Here is a 21573-nt window from a genome sequence, read left to right as displayed (position 1 = left end):
TATAGATACGGATTGCCATGAAAAACACGCTCTTATATTGGAGAGAAAGTTTAAACTCCTAGTTTTCTATGGCGGAAATTGAAAAATAATACAATTTTTGGAAAGTAAATTAATTTTCCTAAATTGATATGACGTCACGTAATGTTTTGTGGCGTCCTCCACTACGTGGACTGTCGTGAAAACTATGCCATTGGATGAAAGTAAGGCGTACGATTTGGTGTCTTATCACCAAAATGAGTGAGTATAACTGTATTAGGCGAAGTGATATAGGGTATCTTATGGTCGGTTTTGCTTCACCATACTGTCCTTACTTCTTTATAATTATGGTTGGACACTCTGGCCACTTTTGTTGATTGTGAAGTTTGAATGAGAAGAGAATATTATCATTAAGTCTAAGTTCTTCTAGGTAAAGCTTTCAAAAATGTAAATATAAGATCGCAGCTACCCTTACTGATGGTTCAATTTTTATGAGTTTGTTGAAGTATATCTTTATGTGTTACAAGCTTATATATACTAACTGAGCGATATAAATAGTGATAATACTTTTGCAGTTAATAACTTGACTGGTGATGCCTTAACCCATAATATATGAACAGATAAAAAATTAAATCCTATATACACACACAGCTTTGTTTTCTAGTACTTTTTTTGTTTTTCTTCAGTTGAAAAGTGTAGAGTAGGTTATGATAATGAAAGGGATAACACAAAAGCAGGGTTACCGATAAATCGATTAAACTATATATGTGGATCCAGAATGCGTAGTTTCATCCACATCATTGCCATATGTTAGTAAAAAGTAATTTTAAGTGAATAAAATCAACTGATGACAATGAATGTAATAAAGACACAACCCCCTTTCTCTTTAATGTCCCTGGAGCGAAGAAACAAAGTTAGACAAATTCCACAATTGAACTACCTGTACTAAGCGGCTGGATTAATACGGGTGTTTGCGTTATGTTACCATAGTGCTCGAGGAGGGGCAGAGGGGGTATTGGACTGCCTTTGGGTTTAAGATAGTGAAATCAGAGGCGTAAGGAGATGGCGGGTGGTGGTAGTGGTAGTTATAAACTGGGGAGGGGGGTGGAGGGGTGATTGAAAGATAAATAAGTAGAAAGGGAAAGAAAGACAGAATAAAGGGGAGAGTGAGAGAGAAAGAAAGGTAGAGAGCGACATAGAATAAGATGCAAGGAAGTTAGATGGCCACAGGAGGTAGAGAGAGAGAGAGAGAGATAGATAGAGACAAAATTAGAAAGAGAGATAGAAGAGAAATAAAGGGGGAAAATGACATAGGATAGGATACGATGTAAGCAACAAGGAAAGAAATAAAGGAAGAAAGAAAAAGAGGCACTGGAAAAATTCATTTTAATATTTTTCGAATACATACACATTTGTTTAATATTTGACATGTTAACTGCATTGCTAACAAGCCATTCTAGTTATGCCCGCATGCTATGACGTCTGCCTGCGTACGTCCAAGCACAAAACAAAATACAAATATACAAATACCAGCAGCAGCTATTGTTGTATTTGCTTTATAACAGTTACAAATTCAATTCGTTAGCTACACACAAACATACATTACTACGAAATAATAGCAACAGTAACAATGGTGAAGTGAGCACAATTCGAAAAGCAACAAACAAAAGAAAGATTACTTATCTAATGGACAGCATAGACGGATATGAATGTATATTAGATACGCGTCACCTAATTTCCAAAGCTAAGGAGAAATTTTGAAGTGGTCTACATATGGTCTTAGCCACTATTCTCAATCTATATCTGTCAATTCGTACGTTCACCTTTCAATCCGACTTTTTGTCTGTCCATGATATTATACGAACAAGTCCAAAGTCCATGCATTCTTAATAAGAGTAAAAAGAAAAATTGTAGAGAACATTTTCCTGCCTAACTTCGATATATGATGGCTTATTTAAGAGATTACAGCTAAGTGCGTCTTCTTGTTCATTCCCATGTTCAAGCGTGTACTTCCTCGTTAAAGTATATGCTCCTCTGCCTGTTCGTTCGCTTCGCTTTCTGCTTGATTATTGAAAAACAAGAGACAATTTTATACGATCCCAATCAAATTTAACCTTGAATTATTTGAGCCTCTTAGTATGTCCGTCCAATCGTCTTTTTGTTGAACTGTACTTTTTAATGCAAGGCTAGGCTTTTAAAATTGATATACATAAACATATATATATGCTGTTGAAATGCATAAATATGATATGAAAGTGGGCGTGACCCGTGAAATGAGATTTCATGTTAAATTCTAATAATCCGGATATTAGCGTAAAATTGTTTACAAGTAGCGAAGATACGTTACCGAAGTTATACAAAATTTTATTTAAACGAAACTTTTTTTTTCGAGCAAATGACACGCCTTCAATTAATACTTCACTAAAAAAATTCTGATACATTTCCTTCGAGATGTTGGGTATCCTAACATTCGCTGCTTAAATGTTTTATTTTAAAATTTTTTGAAATATCTCGTTAAATAAAGCAAAGCAACGAAGGAAAATAAGAAAGAAAACTATATTCGACTAAAGTCACACCTTTTTGTACTCTATACTTTTGTCTTAACAAAAAAAAAACAAGAAAGGAAATTCGGCCACTTTATAACATTGGATGGGTATGATCGATTTTTTCCATTTTTTTTCGACTTTTTTAGATTGTTAGGTCATCCGTAAAATACAAGTTGACATTTTTTCATTGAATTACTTGCAATCGGTGAGTAATGAAAATAACTAGTTTCGTAACTTATGTTTTTCAATAGGTCTGTCCTTCATTGGACTTAGGTAATTTTCGTTATCAACTCACTTGTACAAGTTAAACAGTTTCTGGAAAATTTGCATTTGCGTAGACGGACCGACGGATGAGTGTAGCTGCCTGTAGAATTTTTACTTCTCATCCCTGTACTTTTTAAAGTCTCTGGGGATTTCTTTTTCTGCGCTACACCATTTGTGGTGGAAGAGTATGTTAAGTTTGGGCGGATGTATGCTACGCACAAAAAACCTTTTACTATTTATGAGAGTTTCAAATTCACTCTCGGCCTAAGCTTGTCTCTTCATCTGTCTGTGTACTCCTCTGTCCATTTTGTTTTCTTGTCTGTCTATCTGTCTCTCTTTTTTTCCTGCATATAACCTACAGGCCACAATTTTTGAGACATTTCAATAAATTGTGGTAAACCAACATGTTTTAGCTCAAAGACGAATCCTACCAAAGATGGTTCCCATCGGACCCCTTTTTCGATTATTTGCTATATAATGCCCAGTTTTGAAAAGTCTACATTTGAATGACTGTAGGATGATGTAGGGTATTTTAAGTTGACCTATGCCCCTCTATAGGCGGCTTACTTGTTCATGTTGCAAAAGTCTTGACGAAACACATACATCTCCCATACTAGGGATGTGGATATTAAAAAAAGAAAAGTGTGATCAGAGAGAGAGAGAGAAAGAGAGGGAGAGGAACAAAGTGAGATAGAGTGCATGGCTACCAATTTTGCAATGCATCGTTGGTTACAAAAGTCCGCAAGTAATCTAAGCAATCAGCATTTTCATGAGGTTTTTCAGTTCATGCTGTGCTTGTGTTCTGTGTGTTTGTTGGTTACACTTTGCACAACATATACACATGCACATTTACGTCGTATCTTATATATATGTATTGTATATGGCATTGTATGCGTCCCACCATGCTCTCTCATATGTATGCACAATCACGACAACAACAACAACAATAACGATAATAACAAAGGGTTGACTGCTGTGGGGCTCTTAGGATTAATTACAATATGTATAAATTCCCCATTCTTTTTACATTTTGCGGTTAAAAGGAAAGTTCGGTTAGCTTATGCTGTTTTATGGCTTTTACGTTAAAGTTTGTTGTTTTTTTTTCTGTTTTTTTTTTTTCATATAAAAAATAAATTAAAACAGAAAAAAGAGAAGAAAAAAAAGAAAAGAAAACAATTAAATACTTATTTTGGTCTCGTGTTTTCTTCCTTTCTCTGACAGGCATAAATAAAATAAAAACAGCTGTTGTTGTTGATATTGTTGTATTTATACGTAGTGGATTAGAAAAAAGGCAAACAACAACAACAAGAATTTCAATAGTTTCTCTATGAGAATTTAATTTAAAACTTGCTTAGGTTATTGTTTATGTCGTTGGGTCATAATAAATTTCTATTCTGCTACGCAAAATAGTCTAAAAATCAGAAAATTATGTTAAGAAAAGTGTTCCCTGCATTAAAAAAAAAAAAAACAAAATCCGACATAAATCGAAACTCTGCTATAATAAATTGTTGCATGCCAAGCAAAAATGTACGCTTCTAAGCAAGAGCAGGCATTAAGAGCAGCAAGAATTTGAAATTAAAAAAGTAAGAAAATTATATTCGACTGTCATTCAGTTTGGTACGCACAACACCGTTAGCTTAAAAACAAGTCAGAACATTATAGTGGGGAGACGCCGACCGTTACATACCCTACACCACTACGCCTAGTACATCTCATTTTGGTAATGATACACGAAATAATAAACATTGTTTTTATGCAAAGACATAGATATATATATATATATATATATAAGTGAAAAAATAGACCCATGTGATCCAAATTGCCTACCATTTATTATTTTAATGGGAAAGTCCGCATTTTGGAAGTTTAGATTTTCTCTCCATACAGGAGTTTGCGTTTCGTGATAGCGCCTATATAAGTGTGGGTCCGGAAAAATAGGCCCATGTGATTCAAATTTCTTACCATCAATTTTTTTTGCTGAAACGCTTCTATAAATTATGAAGATATTATGAGATACCTTAAATGGAGTGTGGGAAGAAATAGACCTATGTGGTTCAAATTAGGTCCACTTATGTTTTTCATTTAATTGTTATCCTGAGCAAATTTTCATCACAAACAAATTAGGAATTAGGCTTTTTTGTCATAGCGGGGCTCCCGTTTCAAGAGAATTCTTAAATGCAGTAGTATCCACAGAAGATCCACGTGGTCTCTTTGTGAATTTACTATTATGAGCCAATTTCCACCATATCTTTTCTAAGACAACTGACTAAATTAATAATAATAATAATAATAGAAAATGTAGCAAATCCCCAGTCTATTTTGCTCTCAGGCAGCCACCATCTCGGTCTTGGAAAAAATAAATTTTTTTTCTTGGTTTTGTCGCTACAAAGGATAACTTTAATTGAAATATATTTTTACTTACAGCTTCATCGGAACCATCGGAACAGTCGTTTTCACCGTCACAACGCCAGCGACGATGTACGCAGGCGCCAGTGCCACAAGTGAATTCATGATTGTTGCACGGCACTATCGGGCAATTTTTCTCATCGCTCCCGTCACCGCAATCATCATCATGATCGCATTTCCATCTGCTTTGTATACAACGGCCATTACCGCAAGTAAACTCATCAGAACGGCAGGTATCGTCTTAATGGAAGCAAATAATTACAAGTTTTAATTAAATATTCAAATTAAAAAAAAAAAAAAAAAATTCATTTAACTAAAACATTAGTAAAATTAGTGAAAAACAGCAATATATATATGTACATGTACGATAGCAAAACAAAACAATTAGAATCTAAGGGAAGGAAGGATATATAAAGACCATAACCGTAGCCATAACCATAACCATAAAGTTAACAATACACAAAATATTAAATGAAAGAAAACTTATCTACTAATTAACTCTATTGTTTATCGGATATTTGAAGCTTTATTAGACTCCTTTCCACTGATTTGATTTTTAATTACAGTCAAACCAAAATGAAAGCAAAAAGTAACAGAGCAAAAAGAAAAAAAAAAAAACAAGTAAAAAAAATAATATATTCGGTTGCGACCGAATCTACTACACCCACCACTCACCATTATCCTAAGAAAGACTTGAAAGGATAAACTAAATTGTCATACCCTATAATATTGGGTGGGCATGGACAACTTTTCCAATTTTTCGCGTATCTGTTGTAGGTAATGAGGAACCAGCAAAGAACATGGAAAGCAAAGAAGTTCTTTGTTTTTATTACATAAATGCGTGGACGATTGTAGGCGTGTCCTTTGATCAGTTTGAATCATTTCTAAAATCTTTCGCATATTCTTAACCGTTATCTTAATTTTTGCAAACGCGAGATCGTTTACCGCAGATACTAAAGCGTTGGACAGACGGACAGATGAGCAGACGGCCAGATGGACAGACGAATAGCCGGACATGCTTAAGCGCATTCCGAATTTCAAACTTGTTAAGAATGTATGTTCTTTATGAGATTATTGTTACATATGTAATATTGGGTAGGCGTGATCAATTGCTTCAACTTTTGTGCAGGTACCACGGCATTTTCGTAGACTTATCCGCTGTAATTTACGAGTAATGGGCAAAAACCACAATTTTTAATTCATTTTAAAAGCAGAGATGATCTCAGTTTACATGGTACTGCAGGTCTGTTGAACGACCGATATGGCCCATTTTCGTTACTAATTTGGGTGCAAGAACTTCCGATGTTTCTGCCAAGTCGGTAGCTCCAGTTTTGCGGTCCGGCAAGTGCTTATGAAGAACTTTACGTACACGGACAGACGGACATGCTTCAATCGAGAATCGGCAATTTCGGTGCTGGTTAAAAAATGTATGTATTTTGTGCGGTCTCTGAAGCTTCCTTTAGGACGCGGCAGACGGTTTGACAAAATGAATAGAGAAGTATCTTCGGTGATGGGTATAAAAAACAAAAAAGTGCTTTCTTTAGATATTTTTAACGTGTTTTAAGATAGAGATTAAAAGTGTTCAACACAAAAAGAAAAAAAAAGATAGATAAAAAGCTACGTTGCTTTCATCTAAATTGATACAAATTATTCTTTGTCTTACTGCATGAGGCCTCATCGGAGCCATCCGAACAATCTTTACTCTGATCACACATCCAGGCGAGAGGTATACATTCACCTTCACCGGATTTACATGTGAATTCATCGGGTGAACATGTTTTGCTTTCTGGAAAAATAAATTAAAGAAATTTGAAAAATGATAATTCCATCGTATTAATCGATCTGTGATACAGAGTTGTATTTCTTGTTGATAGAGTGCCTGTAGTATTTGTAGCTGTGTTTTATATGTATGAATGTGTCAGAGCTTGACTTAGGAGAAACAAAACCGTAATAAATTGTGGGACGATGGCAAAGAAAACGTTAGCTCAAAAATTGCTTAAAAAAACCAAATTTTAATTATACAACTGGATAATGCATAGATTCATAACTACCAGGTCGATAATTGTGGATTCGAATCTCAGTGTCATGCCTTATAGGTAACTAGATAACATAGTTACTTCGACTTGCTGTTTATTTTATCTTTGTTTACTTTGCTGATCGATATTCTCCGATAGATAGACTTAAGTTCACTTTCCTAATACTTTAAGCCTTAAAATATTTGAAGTAAAAATGTGTCTACTCCGAAATTAAAAACTGTTAACTTTGTTGTGCTTTGAATGATCTTCTCTGTAATTGTGTAACTTAAGCCATTTTAACCTTAAGGGTCTCGTCTAACATGGCTGAATGTATATTGGTAGGCAGAGATGAATACCTGAATAAATAAATAAAGCCGAACCTCGGCTTTGAAAAGGCAGACGTTGGATATACCTTTTCCTGCCAATAGAAGAGATTGTAAGAAAGGGTCAAAATTTGTTTAGAAAACATTCTTTAAGGAACGTTTTAAATGACAGAAATTGAATTTTTTCAGGCAATACGAAAATTTTTATGAGCGGTTCTTAAAGGCGATACACTTCAGCCTTCAGCCAGGTAAGCCAACTTAAGCTTTAACCCAAAAAATCCTAGCCTTCAGAAAAATGAACGATTTCGTATCCGCGCCACAGCAAAGTAGACATATAACCAATATTGGAAGATATTAAGTTAGTTGGGGATGTATGCAGACGAGAAGATGGACAGACAGACAGACAGGCACACTGGATTATATGGACTTAGAGAATGATTGCGAATGGATCGGTATAATAGAAGTTGGATCTATCTTAAGCCCTTCTGGTTATTCCATACTTTCGCACAAACTTAATATACTCTGTAGTGTAACTGATGTAGGGCATCGAATCATGCGTATAGCATCTTTCAAATGTGGTGAATTCATTAACAAAGAATGATATAAGATCAACTGGCGCAATGTTGTCAATGTGAAGAAGTTTAGAAAGCGTCATTAGGCTAAATTTCTTTCAAATTATAGTCCAGCGGATAACGTATATGTGTGGATGTTTTACCGAATTCTTATTAAAATTTTTTATCAGTCAAAATGCCAAATTTTTTATGCAAAAATGCTCTTAAAAAATACATTTTTTCCAGCCAGATGTGTCAGCTTAGCTCACATTATTCATTGTCAGTTTCCTAAAAAGTTTGTTAAAAATCTTAAGAAGCAAATTAAAACAAAGTTAATTTATGCCGTTTTTCTGGCAGACTTGGTTGCCAAGTTAAATTTTAAGATAATCTCGCTCGATATCCCTTCTAATTTGTGTTAAGTTTTTTTTTTTTGTTGCTCTACAAAATGTTAATGACATTTTGAGGAAGATAAATATACATAAATTAAAAAAAAAAAACAAGTAAGAAATTTAGATACGGTTGTGACCGAATCTTTTGTACCCATCATCGTTGTCCTAAAAAAGATAAAAAACAAGAGAACTACACTCTCATGTCCCATAATGTGGAGTAAAGCCGGTTGATTTTTTTCTATTTTCAAAATAAAAGATTTTGCTGTATTGACGTGTGGGCGTTGCGTTGCGGGCGTGTTCTTGAAAAAACGTAGGTCCCTTAAAAATTCCTTTGCAAATTTTTAGGCGATTTCTTCATTATCGCTAACGCAAGAACATATGCCACATAAACTGCACAGTTTCGCAGACACACATGTGAAGAGACGAACAGACGGACACGTTTAGGTGCATGCCCAATACGAAAGTGTACAAAAATTTTTATACTTTATGGGAATTTTCAAGCTCGCTTCTGCAAAAAATATTAACAACGACACACTATAATACTGGTCAGGCGTGGTCAATTTTTTCCATTTTTATACACAAGTGCTATACGATCACTCATACAATATGCGTTCAAATTTTTGTAGATTTACATATATGCTATATGCAATAGTGTACGAGAAAATCAGTAGAAAACCAATTTCGAAAAACAAACATGTTCTTACTTTATGTGGTACTGTGGGCGTGTCCTTCGACCGATTTGACTCATTTTCAATACCAAGGTGCGTGCAACAACGTCAAATGTTTCTGCAAAACTTGAAGTCGATAGCTTAATTTTTACGATCAGGGTAATGTCTATGACATACGGACAAACGGACAGATACTTACAGTTAACTATGATTAGAGAGTTTGATGCGTCGAGAAGAGTGCGAAATTGGCTTTAATTTCGAAGCTTCAAACTTCAGAATAATCTTATATGGAATTTGGTTTTGGCGATCGGGAAAACTTATAAATTTTTCCATCCGAAATCCCTATCTTCAAACGGTCATTTGATTTTATAACTTACATCCCCTTGTACCACAAGTGGTGCTATTAAGTTTGTGTGCGTATGTGTACATCTATGTAATACCCAGAATAACTTGAGGCAGATTTTTGTTTTATTATACCGATCTTGTCAGAATCACCTTCTGACTCGATCTAAGTTAGTCTATCCCTCTGTCCATCTTGTATTCTTCTGTTCAATATTTTTTCCTAAACGTAATTGCTTCTGAAAATGGTTCACTTCGTACTACTTTTTCGACCACTTCTCATATAACGCCTTATTTTAAAAAGTCTTTACATGAAAAACTGCGTTAAATGGAGATATATAGCATATTTAATGGCGGGCCATGGGCCGCTATAGTTATTTTACTTATTTTCTATTGAATTATAAAGTGATACTTATACTTTATCTAAGGCCATTCCCAAAGACTTTTTGCGTTAATTCCTGACGTAAATAGATATAAGCAAATCAGTGAACACAACTGAAATTAATAACTATATCGACTTATATTTCTTTTATAAAGAAAGATAATTTTTTTGATATCTCGCATCACTTGTGTCATAGAATAATATTGCGAATCAATATAAGCCTGTCCGTCCCTATGTCCTCTAGCTTCCCCGACATAAAACCCGGTATTTTCCTAATTAATATTCAAACGAAAGGTGTAATGAAATTTGATCCACTCACATATCTTGGCCTAAAGACAGGCTTTATTGGTAGTGCGCTATTTGGATGATATCGTCAGAAAGACAGCCAGCTTGCTCTGCTATAACTTTTCAACTTATTTGCGAATAGTTAATGCTGGAAATTCGCTCAAGAATTTCTACGAATCTTGCATTTCAATGCAGGTAATAAGCAATTGTTAAAACCTCAATTTAAAAAAAATCTTCACATTTTCTCTTATCTGGATAAGTTTGGCATTTTTTTTCCGTCGCATGTAAATGCATTTCTAAAAGAAGTTTGCTTTATATTAAATATGATAAGAATACAGATTGACGCGTTCAAAATGCGTCGACAAGAAAAAAAGAAACGCAAAAGCAATAGCAGTTAACAATAAATAAAGCAAAAAATTATCCTTTCTTTTTATAATACTCTTTCTTATACATATTGCACATTAATGCCAGCCTGTGTATATATATAGAAATGTAAATGTTTGTAAATATTTTTAACTGCACTTGCATTAGAGCTGCCGTAGTAAGCTTTTAAAATAAGATACGTTTTGAGGAAGCACTTAAGAGATATTTTCTACTTTAATTGCCAACAGAAGTGGATGCACTGTTATCGCATTTCCCTAGACATATGAATATTTATTTGAGTAGGCATACGCTCACACTCCCACCCATGCGCCTTTATGCAGACAAACATCTGCAAAGATGTGAAACTATTGTGACAATCTTGGAAGAGTTGTTATGAAAAGCAAGCAATATTTTTAAAGTAAATATATGTATATATATATATAAATATATATATACATTTGTTTAATTTCTTTAATAAACATAAATGAAAACACCAAACAAAAGTTTGATATATGGCATCACTCAATAAGTTTTCGGTCTAACTAAGAAAGCCGAACTTTTTTTTTCTTTAAATTCGATTTAATTCATCAAACGGTGTATTCATAACAATGCTCCTCTAACCTTTCGATAGCTTTTTATGACCTACATCACTTGTAGTATAGGGTATATTAAGTTTGTGCGGCATTAAGATTAAACCATTTTTTTCATTTAGATTCGAATTTGTAGCAAAACATATGTCGGCCACAGAGCGCCTTGAATTAAAAAGACCCACCATCCTTACCAAGCCCCTTGAATGTTGTTATTTTATTAACTTTCGTTTCATCATTTCCTTTACGAGATACTTCAACGCATTCTGGCGATGGTATCCAAGAAAATAGAGCTACGTGGTCCAAGTTCGGTAAGGTCTATGTCAATTTACTGTTATGAGCCAATTTTCATCGTGAACGGTTAAAAATTATAGTTCTTTAAAGATGAAGTTTCTATATGAACGGCGGGGAGCTCAAAAAATTTCCCTATTTAGAGTATCAAAATACTATCACCCAACGAGTTTTGTCGCGACATTTTGGAAAATGACAAATTTTCATTATAAGGCGTTATATGGAAACTGCTCTGAATCAAGGCTTGGGGCAAAATGTGGCGATGTGTTAAATTTCATCGAAATGCCTCAACCCTTGCGATATGTAGAAGAAAGACAAATAAAAAAAAACCACACGGACAGACGGAGAGACAAGTTTAAAACGATTCAGGGTCCGATTGGTACAATAAAGGGTGGGTCTCTTTTAAGTCCTTCCAGGTCTTCTAAATATCCGCACAAACTTAATACATCCACCCTCTAACACAAGTAATATATATAGATATGAAAATAAAGACAATTCCAACAGCAGTAAAGATTTGTAATCCAAAAAAAAAGTACAATATCTACAAAATACCTGAGCAGAAGAGTTGAAGAAGAAAAGACAAAGTTTTTGACAAATTTTCTACTCGACTTTAATTTAATTACGCATATATGTATATATGGGCATAAATATATATGTTCTTATAAACATGCATGATTTCATCACTAAAACAATTAGAAAATAGACATATGAGAAATTTTATACCATTCAATATCGTGCTAAGGCGCCCGATGACGTATTCTATTCTGCGCCATCATGCGATATAGCGCGACAAAAATCTATTTATCGCAATTACGTCAAAGCAAACATACGTCTTCAATATATCTGCATGACGTGAACCAAATCCATCGTCGAGACTATGATTGCCCTAAAGCAACGAACAATTAAGTAAAATGCAATTCTTTCCTTTTGCTACTACTACTGTTAACTAAGAGTGTCGAACGTTGATAAAACAAAGGCTTTGACGATGGTAATATATCTTTTTCGATGACTCAATTTAATTTTATTACATTAATTAGTGCCGTCACACCTACGTGACGGTAAAACTAAAGCGAGTCTGTTGCCATTAACTCAACTCATAAATAATATAATGCATGTGTAATAATATATAATGAGCTTTCCCTGAAACGTGATTATGAGGATGAGGTACATACACACGTACGTAGCACCATGCAATATCAACACGTGAGTTCCGGTACAGATTTATAAATTATCCTTTAAAAAGTTGTTTAAGAGTGTTAAAATGAAAAATGAGTAAACCTGTACAGATTGAACTTATAACGGGTAAGTAGTTTATACATAAACATAGTTTTACATACGATAACTAATGCTCTCTTGGCGTACCGCGTACATGCAATTCTATTCCATGGATAGCGAAGCATTTGCGTTATTTCGCGTAAGCGAACCTAAGTGTATTATATATGCAGATATCTAGGCCTTCGCTTTGTTATAATAAAGCATCATATCATTAAAGTCAATGTAGTAGTAGTAGCAGTAGTAGTAGTATGCGGTACTTATTGCTACTCTAATTAATTCATTTAAATTGGTAATAAAATAAATGTAATCATAACCTAGTTGCCTTCACTTAAACATATAGTAATTACTTTGTGCTGATTTAAATCAATAGCGCATGTACTCGGAGAAAACATTATTTATCTCATATTAAAGTATTATGAATGATTTAACGATTGGTTTAACGGTGCGTATACGTAAAAAAAAGCACTAATACGCTAATGTTTTAGAAACAAGAAGTAAAATTGCTTGACTATTGTTGTATCGAACTGAATTAATTTCTTAATGCAAAGATTGGAAAGAACAATTAAATAACACTGTCGTCAGGCTGGGGGAGTTTTTAACCTAATACAGTTATTCACTTGTTTTCTTAATAATAGACCATAAGTTACACATAATTTTCATATAAAAGCATACTTTTCATAAAAGTCTGCATATTGAAGAAATCCTTATCCAAAAATAAACCTACGTGATCCAAATTCGGCAAGATTGATTTTTATGTCATGTTTTCGTGCCAACATACTACTGCTTAATCACTTTTGCCGAGAAATTTTGAAAATTGCAAGTTTTCTATACAAAATAGGGACTTATATGGTGAAGGGTCGAAAAAGTGGCTCCATCCAAGCCACTTTCGACAGCAAGTGCCCGTCGTTTAAACCACGTCAGTGTATCAAATTCCATCATAAATTCATGGACCGACAGACCGACAAACGTACAGACAAGCCTACATCAAATCAGAAAGTGGTTCTGAATCGATCGGTGAAATAAAAAGTGGATCTATCTTAAGTTCTTCTGCGTGTTGCACATGTTCACAAGTGCTAAAGAATATAAAAACAGTAATAAGCCGCGGATATCACAAAAACAAAATGAAAATCTATTTCGCGTGAACGTTTATTTATCCTGGAAAAAAGTTCTGTTTAAACTGAATGCCAAGTTTGCTCTTTAACATGTAAGAGTCATTTAAGCGAAAGAAAAATGATTTTTTCATGCAACGTATGACAATGAATGAAACGTGAAATCGTCACTACATTCGAAAGTTAAATTTTCAATTAGTCAAATGAATAGCAACAAGTGGAAGCTATTCAAAGCGACTAAATGTGCAAAAGTTAGCTGAAACGGTCATATGGTCGTCCGTGTTTAGCAGCGATGATGGCATCATATTCATCGACTTTTTTGACAAGAGACAGAAAATCAATAATAAATAACAAGTAGCATTATAAGTGCGTTCGAATGAAGAAATCGCAAAAAAACGGCAATCTGAACCGAGGATACATTGAGTGATAAGATATATTAGATTTTTGCAAAAATTTTGATCAGCGACTTTTACAGGTAAAAATGACAAAGAAACGGGAAATACCGGTGTACATAACGGTTGAATTCGACGATTCTGAACTTACTTTACTTAGAATAATAGTCTTCCTCTTAATATTAATGATTTATTCAGCATATGCCAATGCTAATCATGGAGCTCTGAAAATTCTTCTCCTTCTAAACTCATTACTTTTGTTATGTATTTGACGAAATCTGCTGCCAAACAAGTTCAGATGCTTAGGACGATGCTGCTCCATTACACCTCAATTGTCGGGTTTGATTGCAACGGTCTAACAGTGGCAACGAATTGCCTGAAAATGCCATTGTGTGACCACTACTTGCAAGGATTGTCCAGGATACACTGTTGCAACTCGAATGGGTAATTGTATCATACCCAGCGTACTCACCAGACAAGGCGCCTTCTGGATAGTATTTGTTCTAGAAGTGCGAATATGGGTCGGTGCCACAGCAATATAATTTCTTTGGACATAATATCGCCTTTTCAAGTGAAAAAATGATTGAAATTCTTCCAAGCATCTAACACTAAAGTGTCCAAAAAGTAAGACCAATTAAGTTTCTTCTTTTAGCCTGTCGGCCTGAGTGGCCGAATAGGGAAAGGATCTCAACTTTGGCAAGGTTTTGTGGCCTTGCCATATCTTCTGCACGATATTCGCTCGCTTGATCAGCTTCAAGCGTTCATGAGTAGCTTCAAGATTCATCTTCCACAATAATGTGTTTCATCATGTTCTGGTAATCAGAAATCATTGTTTCGCAGGCATCGCAAAAATCGGAAAAATTACTTTTGTGTTATAAAAGACCGAGTGCCACTGAAACACTAATGGCCTTATGATGATGAATACATTTTATTCACAGTGTCAAGTATAGGGAAAGACACACATATTTGTTTTACGTGACATTGCTAAATCTTGCGGTAAGTAGTTTGTGCTACTGTTGAATAACAAAAAACAAACAACCTTTCTCTGATATTCGATCATACCCGCACAACTTAATTTGAATATTGTTCTTACTTTTCTGGTCACAGTATGGTACACATAATTATGTGAAGATAAAAGTATTGAAACCTAAAACAAAATTGGTCAAAAAAAGAAAAATTGATTGTTCACCGTCCTTTCTTTCGCTTTTCATAAGTTTTTTTTTTTACATTTTTTATTATTGTTTTTCATTGAAATTCTCTCCTAAGTTGTCGTACTTGTTTTTATTTTCATATCCGACCGCAATGTTTTTTTCTTTTTTTTTTTCTTTCTGTCTTTGTTTATTTACGTTATTCTGGTGGTTTTATCTTTACCTTCCTTGATTCGTTTTTGTTTTTCTTGGTTTCCTTTTATTTTTTTAAATATTTTAATAATAGACTGTATAACTTCTGGTCTGCTTTTTCACAAATTTTCAGCATTTTAAGGGTCTTACAGTGAAAGTCCAATAATCCTATCGCAAAATTCTAAAATGGCTTTCTTATGTACCTTTTTGTCGTTTTCTTTTTTTTTTTTTTTTTTTTCTAATTTGCAAACCAAATTTGTTTGTGCGTTTATATGCGCATACCCATAACATCATCGTATATTAAGTTTTAAACATTTCAGTTTATTTGCTTTTTTATATATAAATATATTCTTGATCCTCTTCGTTTGCTCGATATATAGTTATTTTATTGGCATGAATATAAAATGCGATATTTGCCTCTGTATATGTGCGTATGTTTTGTTAAATTTGTGATATTTGTTAAGCATTTTGTTGGCATTTTTTTTCCTTCTTTGCTCGATTTCGTAACTTAAGCCACTGTTGAATTGCAAATTGTTGGGTATTGTGTGTAGGTTATTTTTTTTCGCAATTCTCGATAAATATAAACGATAAGCTCAGCTCTTTCCAAAATAATATCGACGTTTGCGTTATAAAACTTCGATATATATATGCATATGGATATAAAAAATATGGATATAAAAAATATATTTTTATTTTGAGAGTGTAAAAAAGTTCCGTAACAAAGGAGGATGTAAATTTTTTCATTAAAACATTACGTTTTGCAGTCGGTGAGGCGAGAAGTGGTAACAATAAAAATTTTTGTTATTCATCAAACGACAACGTGCGAACGCAGTTGAAAGAACGCGATAGATAGTCAATGAAGGTTCACTTTCAGATTAAATTAAAAACAAATACATACACTGTGGTGGGATGCGGCCCAACGTTAGATAACTAATAATTATTCATATAACTTGTTCTTTTAAAAATAAGTACCTTTATGAGAAGTGGTCGAAGAAATGGTCTGATTCGAACCGTTTTCAGTAGCGTTTGTCTTTGACCCACCATATGCCGGTGTATTAAATCTCGTCAAAATATCTTAAAGTTTAATCACTGTAGATGAAAGAAAAGAAAACGGGAAGAACAAACGGGCAGAAAAAATCGATCAATCGATCAGTCGATCAAAATCACTTGTTGAGTCGAGCAGAACCATTTTTTGGATCAATCTAAGCTTGTCCGTCCGTCTATCCGTCTTATCGTCTTGTGTTCAACCTCTAAATTCTGAGTCGATCACTTATATAAAAAGTGTGTCCGTTTCAAATACTTTTGGACATAAACGCAACTGGGTGTTAGCATGCAACCTCGTCATCGTATACCACAAGTCGCGTAGCGCGTCACAGGTAAGCATATTATAGTCGAGCGTTAAATATTCCACGCGCTTAGCCTAATCCAGCTTCAATTTCAGTTTCAAAAATTGTACACTACGTTTTGGTAAAGGCATACTTTTTGTTAAAGTCTTATAAAGGTGCCCCAAGCCCAATGTAATTTAATTGTTAGAGATCTCAATACTTTTCGTTCTGTACCGTCATAAGAAGCAACAAATCAGGCTTAGTCGTCACATAAGGGCTTGGTTTTCATGATAATTTCTACATTGGGCGGCGGCTTATGTGACCTGTGATTAATTTATATACAAAAATCTCTATTTTCGACCAATTTTCATCATAAAATATTAAAAGTTAAAACTGTTTGCTTAAGGGTTTAATATTCATGAGAACGCTTACAGATATAGAAAAAGAACTTCAAGGTCCAAATTCAGTAAGGATAGTTTCTACGTTAAATTACTTTTAGGGACCAATTTTCATCACAAAATATTGCAAATTAAATCTTTTATTATATGAAGATTCAGTTTTTGAAGTAGCGATTGTACGGGAGAGGTCTCAAGGACTGGCCATACCCGATCTATATATTTCATATCAATTTCGAATGCCGAAATACTGTTGCTTAACGGGGTTTCTCGAGGAATTTTCATAGTTACGTTTTTTTACCATATTCAGATAATTACGCCTCCGCAGCTTTAGGGAGGAGGCCTGAAGGGCCTACCTCACCGGATCTACTATTTTCATATCAATTTAGAATGCCGAAATATTGTTGCTCAAGGGATTTTGTCAAGGAATTTTGAGAGCAACAATTTTGAAAATAACGCTTTGCAGGGGAAGTGATAATTCACTGTCAATAAGACTCGGCCATTAGAGGTTTCAAAATATCTCAAACAATTGTGATTTGCATGTTGAAAATTCGCTTTCGCTAAATTTCATCGAAATATCTGTAGGCAGAGCACAGGAAAATAAAATGGAAAGACGGACAGACAAACTTAAATTGATTCAGAAAGTGATGCTAAATCGACCGATCTAATAAGAGATGGGCCCACCTTAAGCCCTTCTGTGCGTCACATACATGCGCACAAACTCAATATATCTCTTTGCGATACGGCAAAGAAGAGACAGAGAATCATAGGAGAAATGCATTTATTTGTGATATAAAACTATATTAAGTTTATACGGATATATGCAACATCCGGAAGGACCTGAGATAGCGCAATCTCCAAACTTATCTGTCCGTCCGTCCATCCGTCAAGATGCGTTACATCGATATGTTTTAGCCCAAGGACGAGTGCTGTTGAATATGCTTCGTATTGGATTACTTTTGCGAGCACTTTGCACGTAACATCATAACAGTGAGTAATTGCATTAAGCGAACTGTTGTAAATCATTTTTTTCCGCTACAGCGTTTTGTTCTCCTTTAATGTAAATTTATGAAAAAAAATTTTAACATTAATTTTAAGAAAGAGTTATGGAAAAAAAAATGCTAAGCATATACTTTTATGTTTTATACATGAAAAAAAAAAAAAAAATGCTAAGCATTTACTTTTATGTCTTATAAAAAAAATTTAATGACATTCAGATGAGAGCTTTTTGAGAGAATGTCTAAATTTTCGCTAATTACTTACTAAGTAGCTTAAAATTGTGTTTCGTTAGTTTTGTTGAAAAAATGATAAAAAAAAAAATAAAAAAATAAAAAAAAATGAAAAACCACATTGTGGGCTTTGTTATAAGCCCTAAGAAGGAAAATTTATGCACATTTGCATACATATTCAAGTAAAAGATTTTGCGTTTTCTCATAAACACAATTTTAACACTAAAGTTTGCAAACATTCATCTACAGTATCCGCATATGTAGCGCAGTATTCTTTCTCTTGAGGGATTTGTATCGTAAGCCATATATGTATAGAAATGTATATATATATATATATATATATATATATATATATATATATATATGTTGGCATTTGTTCGCTTCGTTTCGATTTCTATGAAATTTTATTCTTAACGCTTTTGTTCACTTGTTTTTGCTTTTTTGTTTACTCACATTGTGTTATATTTCTTTGTAAACAACAAGCACGTAAGCAAATATTTCGCCCTTCGGTGTATTTGATGTTTTTTTTTTTTGCCAAGTTTCTACTTTTTCCTCTTACACTTTGAGATTATTTTATTTTATATAGTATGTGGGGATGCAAGTGTTTGTATGTATTTCATCAAATATTCTATATATTACACATAATATATTTTCTAATCTGTAGAGATGAGAAAGTTATACTTTGTCGAAGAGAGCTCGGCATGTAAGTCCCTATATGAATGAAAGCAAACGCACATGTGCCATTAATATGCATATTGTAGAAAAGCTGTTGTTCGCCATCAAGTTCTTACTTACACGAGGTTGCATTTTTAAAAACTCAATTCAAACTCAATTTATGTGCAAATTTGCAGTTATTTTTCCTATTTCGTAATATCGTAGTCTTTACATTTATTTGCATATTTTTCTATATTTATATTCTGCACCCAGAAGGGCTCAGGACAGACCCACTTATTATTCTACCGATCGATTCAATATCATTTTATGTATGTGTGTCCGTCTGTCCATGCATTATTGTGTTGAATTCTTCAGATATTCTAATGAAATTTTTTAGACTGACTTACTGTGAACAAAGGCTCAATACTAACGAAAATAATTCGAGTTGGTCCATTTTTTCGACCAATTCTCATATAAGGACTTTTCAAACTAAGGTGAATAAAATTGGAATTTTTAAAATTTATCGTCAAATCGAAATCAGAATTGATGTGAAAAATTTGTTTCGTCGAACGCAATATTTTGAACCACCTCTCGTACGATCGTTTCTAGGAAAACTTAATTTTTATATGATAAAAAAGTGTAGTTTTCAATACCTGACGGTGAAAATTCGTTCATAATAGAGAAGACATAAAGAAATCAACCTTACCAAATTTTAACCATGGATACCATCTTGGATACTATCGCCTATAAAGATTCTCAGGAAACTCTTATTTGGTAAAAAAACCTACGATGACAATAATTTGGCATAAAAATGAAATGGGTCGAACTTGACGGGGGACATCCGCCCCCAGATAAGCTTTCTCATGACTAATAAGCCCTTCAGAAAAAGATTTAATCTTGAATAGTTTATAATGCTAAAACGTTCTTAGTATCAATTTAGCAAACCAATAACGATAGGAAATTTGGATCAGAAAGGTCAATTTTTTAGATACTAACATATATAAGGGTTATCATGAAAAGCAAATCCTTATATGGAAGGAAAGTCTAACATTGGAGAATTAAATTAAAACAAGTCATGTGATGGTTTGGACATGCTTCAATATGAGGGCTTTGATAGAAAGTATGCCTTTGCATTAAAATAATGGATAATTCTTGGGGTATTCTTAGCGAAAGGAGTCAATAACTGTACTAGGCGATGTGTTGTAGTATATCTAGTGGCATGATGTTCTTACTTGTGTTAAAGTGCTTTTTTAACTATTAAGGTATAAAACCGTAGTATATTTAAAATTTTTTTTTTTTACTCAACAGATGCTTTGCATTTTGAAGAATATGTAGAGAGAGAAAAATCAATTGGTCATAAAAAATTTTTTCTTTGAAATTTTGCTCGTTTTTCGGAACAGCCCATCGACTGGGATGTTACAGCCTAATGTTTTACCTACTCCTTTCTAGTTTTTCTAATCCCTTTAGAAGGTGTTTACGATCATTTAAAACCGCTTCCGTACCAAAGTATTTTAATAAAGCTTCACTAAGGCAACCAGTGTGACAGGTATGAGACTGAGCGTGATTTGAAGGTTTTTTATGTTTGTGTGAGGAAACTAAAAGCTTATGATCCAGAAAGGCTGATATTAGTTATGAATTCGGTTAAAGAATTACACATTTTTTTTGACATTAACTGCCACGAAATAAGTTCCTTTGAGCTTAAAAGCTCTCTCTTCAAAGTCTTCTTTCTAGAGACATGTAGGGGCAATTTTTATTGTCCCGAAATTCTAGACTAATGATAAAAATTAATAAAAAGACTATGGGTATCAGATATTCTACAACTTTAAAAGCATTTATCGCGAAACGCAACAGCGGCACAACTTCAGCAATTTGCCTTTCTATAGCCACCCTAGAAGAATGAGGTTTTTGTCGATAGGACGATGTTTACAACAGACTACATATAAGCGGGCTGGTGGACAGAGGGACATGCTTCAATCGATTACGAATTCAATACTGATATACATACTCTGTGGTGTCCCTGATCTGAAGTTTACCTCTCGTCGTTGCAAAGAAAAATGATTATATTCCTCACCCTTCGGTGACAACAACAACAACAACAATTGCACAGAGGCATAATTAAATTCTTTTTGCTTTTCCAGCTTAAATATTTTTTGAGATTTCGTATATAAACCGTTTCCGCTCTTGCGTCAAGTTTGTATCTCTTACACTAACGTCTATGTCGAGCTGAACTCGTTATTATGTTATCTACATGCTGGATGATTGAAGAGCTAATGGTGGGTAAAGAAAAGAAAAATTGGAAGAGCAAAGACTGCCCTGCAAAACTGCAAACGCCACTTCCCTCACTTATTCCATTTATCATTTTATTAATGCGCTATTAAATCTTGTAATGCATATTTTTTGCACTCGTAACACAAATCTTGCATTTTTATGGAAACTTCGTAATGCACAATATAAGAATAAAAATCTAAT

The 21573-nt window shown here is 33.9% G+C and overlaps 1 protein-coding gene across 10 annotated transcripts in view; it reads right to left on the bottom strand.

Moving 5' to 3' along the window:
* The window catches only part of LOC119639995 (very low-density lipoprotein receptor-like), a 226995-nt gene that overhangs the window by 37832 nt on the left and 167590 nt on the right, over positions 1–21573 (bottom strand). For 8 of the 10 annotated variants that reach the window (XM_038037760.1, XM_038037758.1, XM_038037757.1 and 5 more), the window contains 2 exons: positions 6856–6978; positions 5209–5432 (listed from right to left, as the gene is read on the bottom strand). In XM_038037760.1, the coding sequence (XP_037893688.1) occupies positions 5209–5432; positions 6856–6978 (347 nt within the window). The remainder of the gene's footprint in view (positions 1–5208; positions 5433–6855; positions 6979–21573) is intronic. The other 2 variants (XM_038037759.1, XM_038037762.1) reach the window with 1 other exon arrangement.

Source organism: Glossina fuscipes, unplaced genomic scaffold (assembly GCF_014805625.2).
Source record: "Glossina fuscipes isolate IAEA_lab_2018 unplaced genomic scaffold, Yale_Gfus_2 114, whole genome shotgun sequence".
Taxonomy (NCBI): Eukaryota; Metazoa; Arthropoda; class Insecta; order Diptera; family Glossinidae; genus Glossina; species Glossina fuscipes.
Note: the sequence above shows the minus strand (reverse complement) of the source record. Positions and strands in the feature narration are given on the sequence as shown.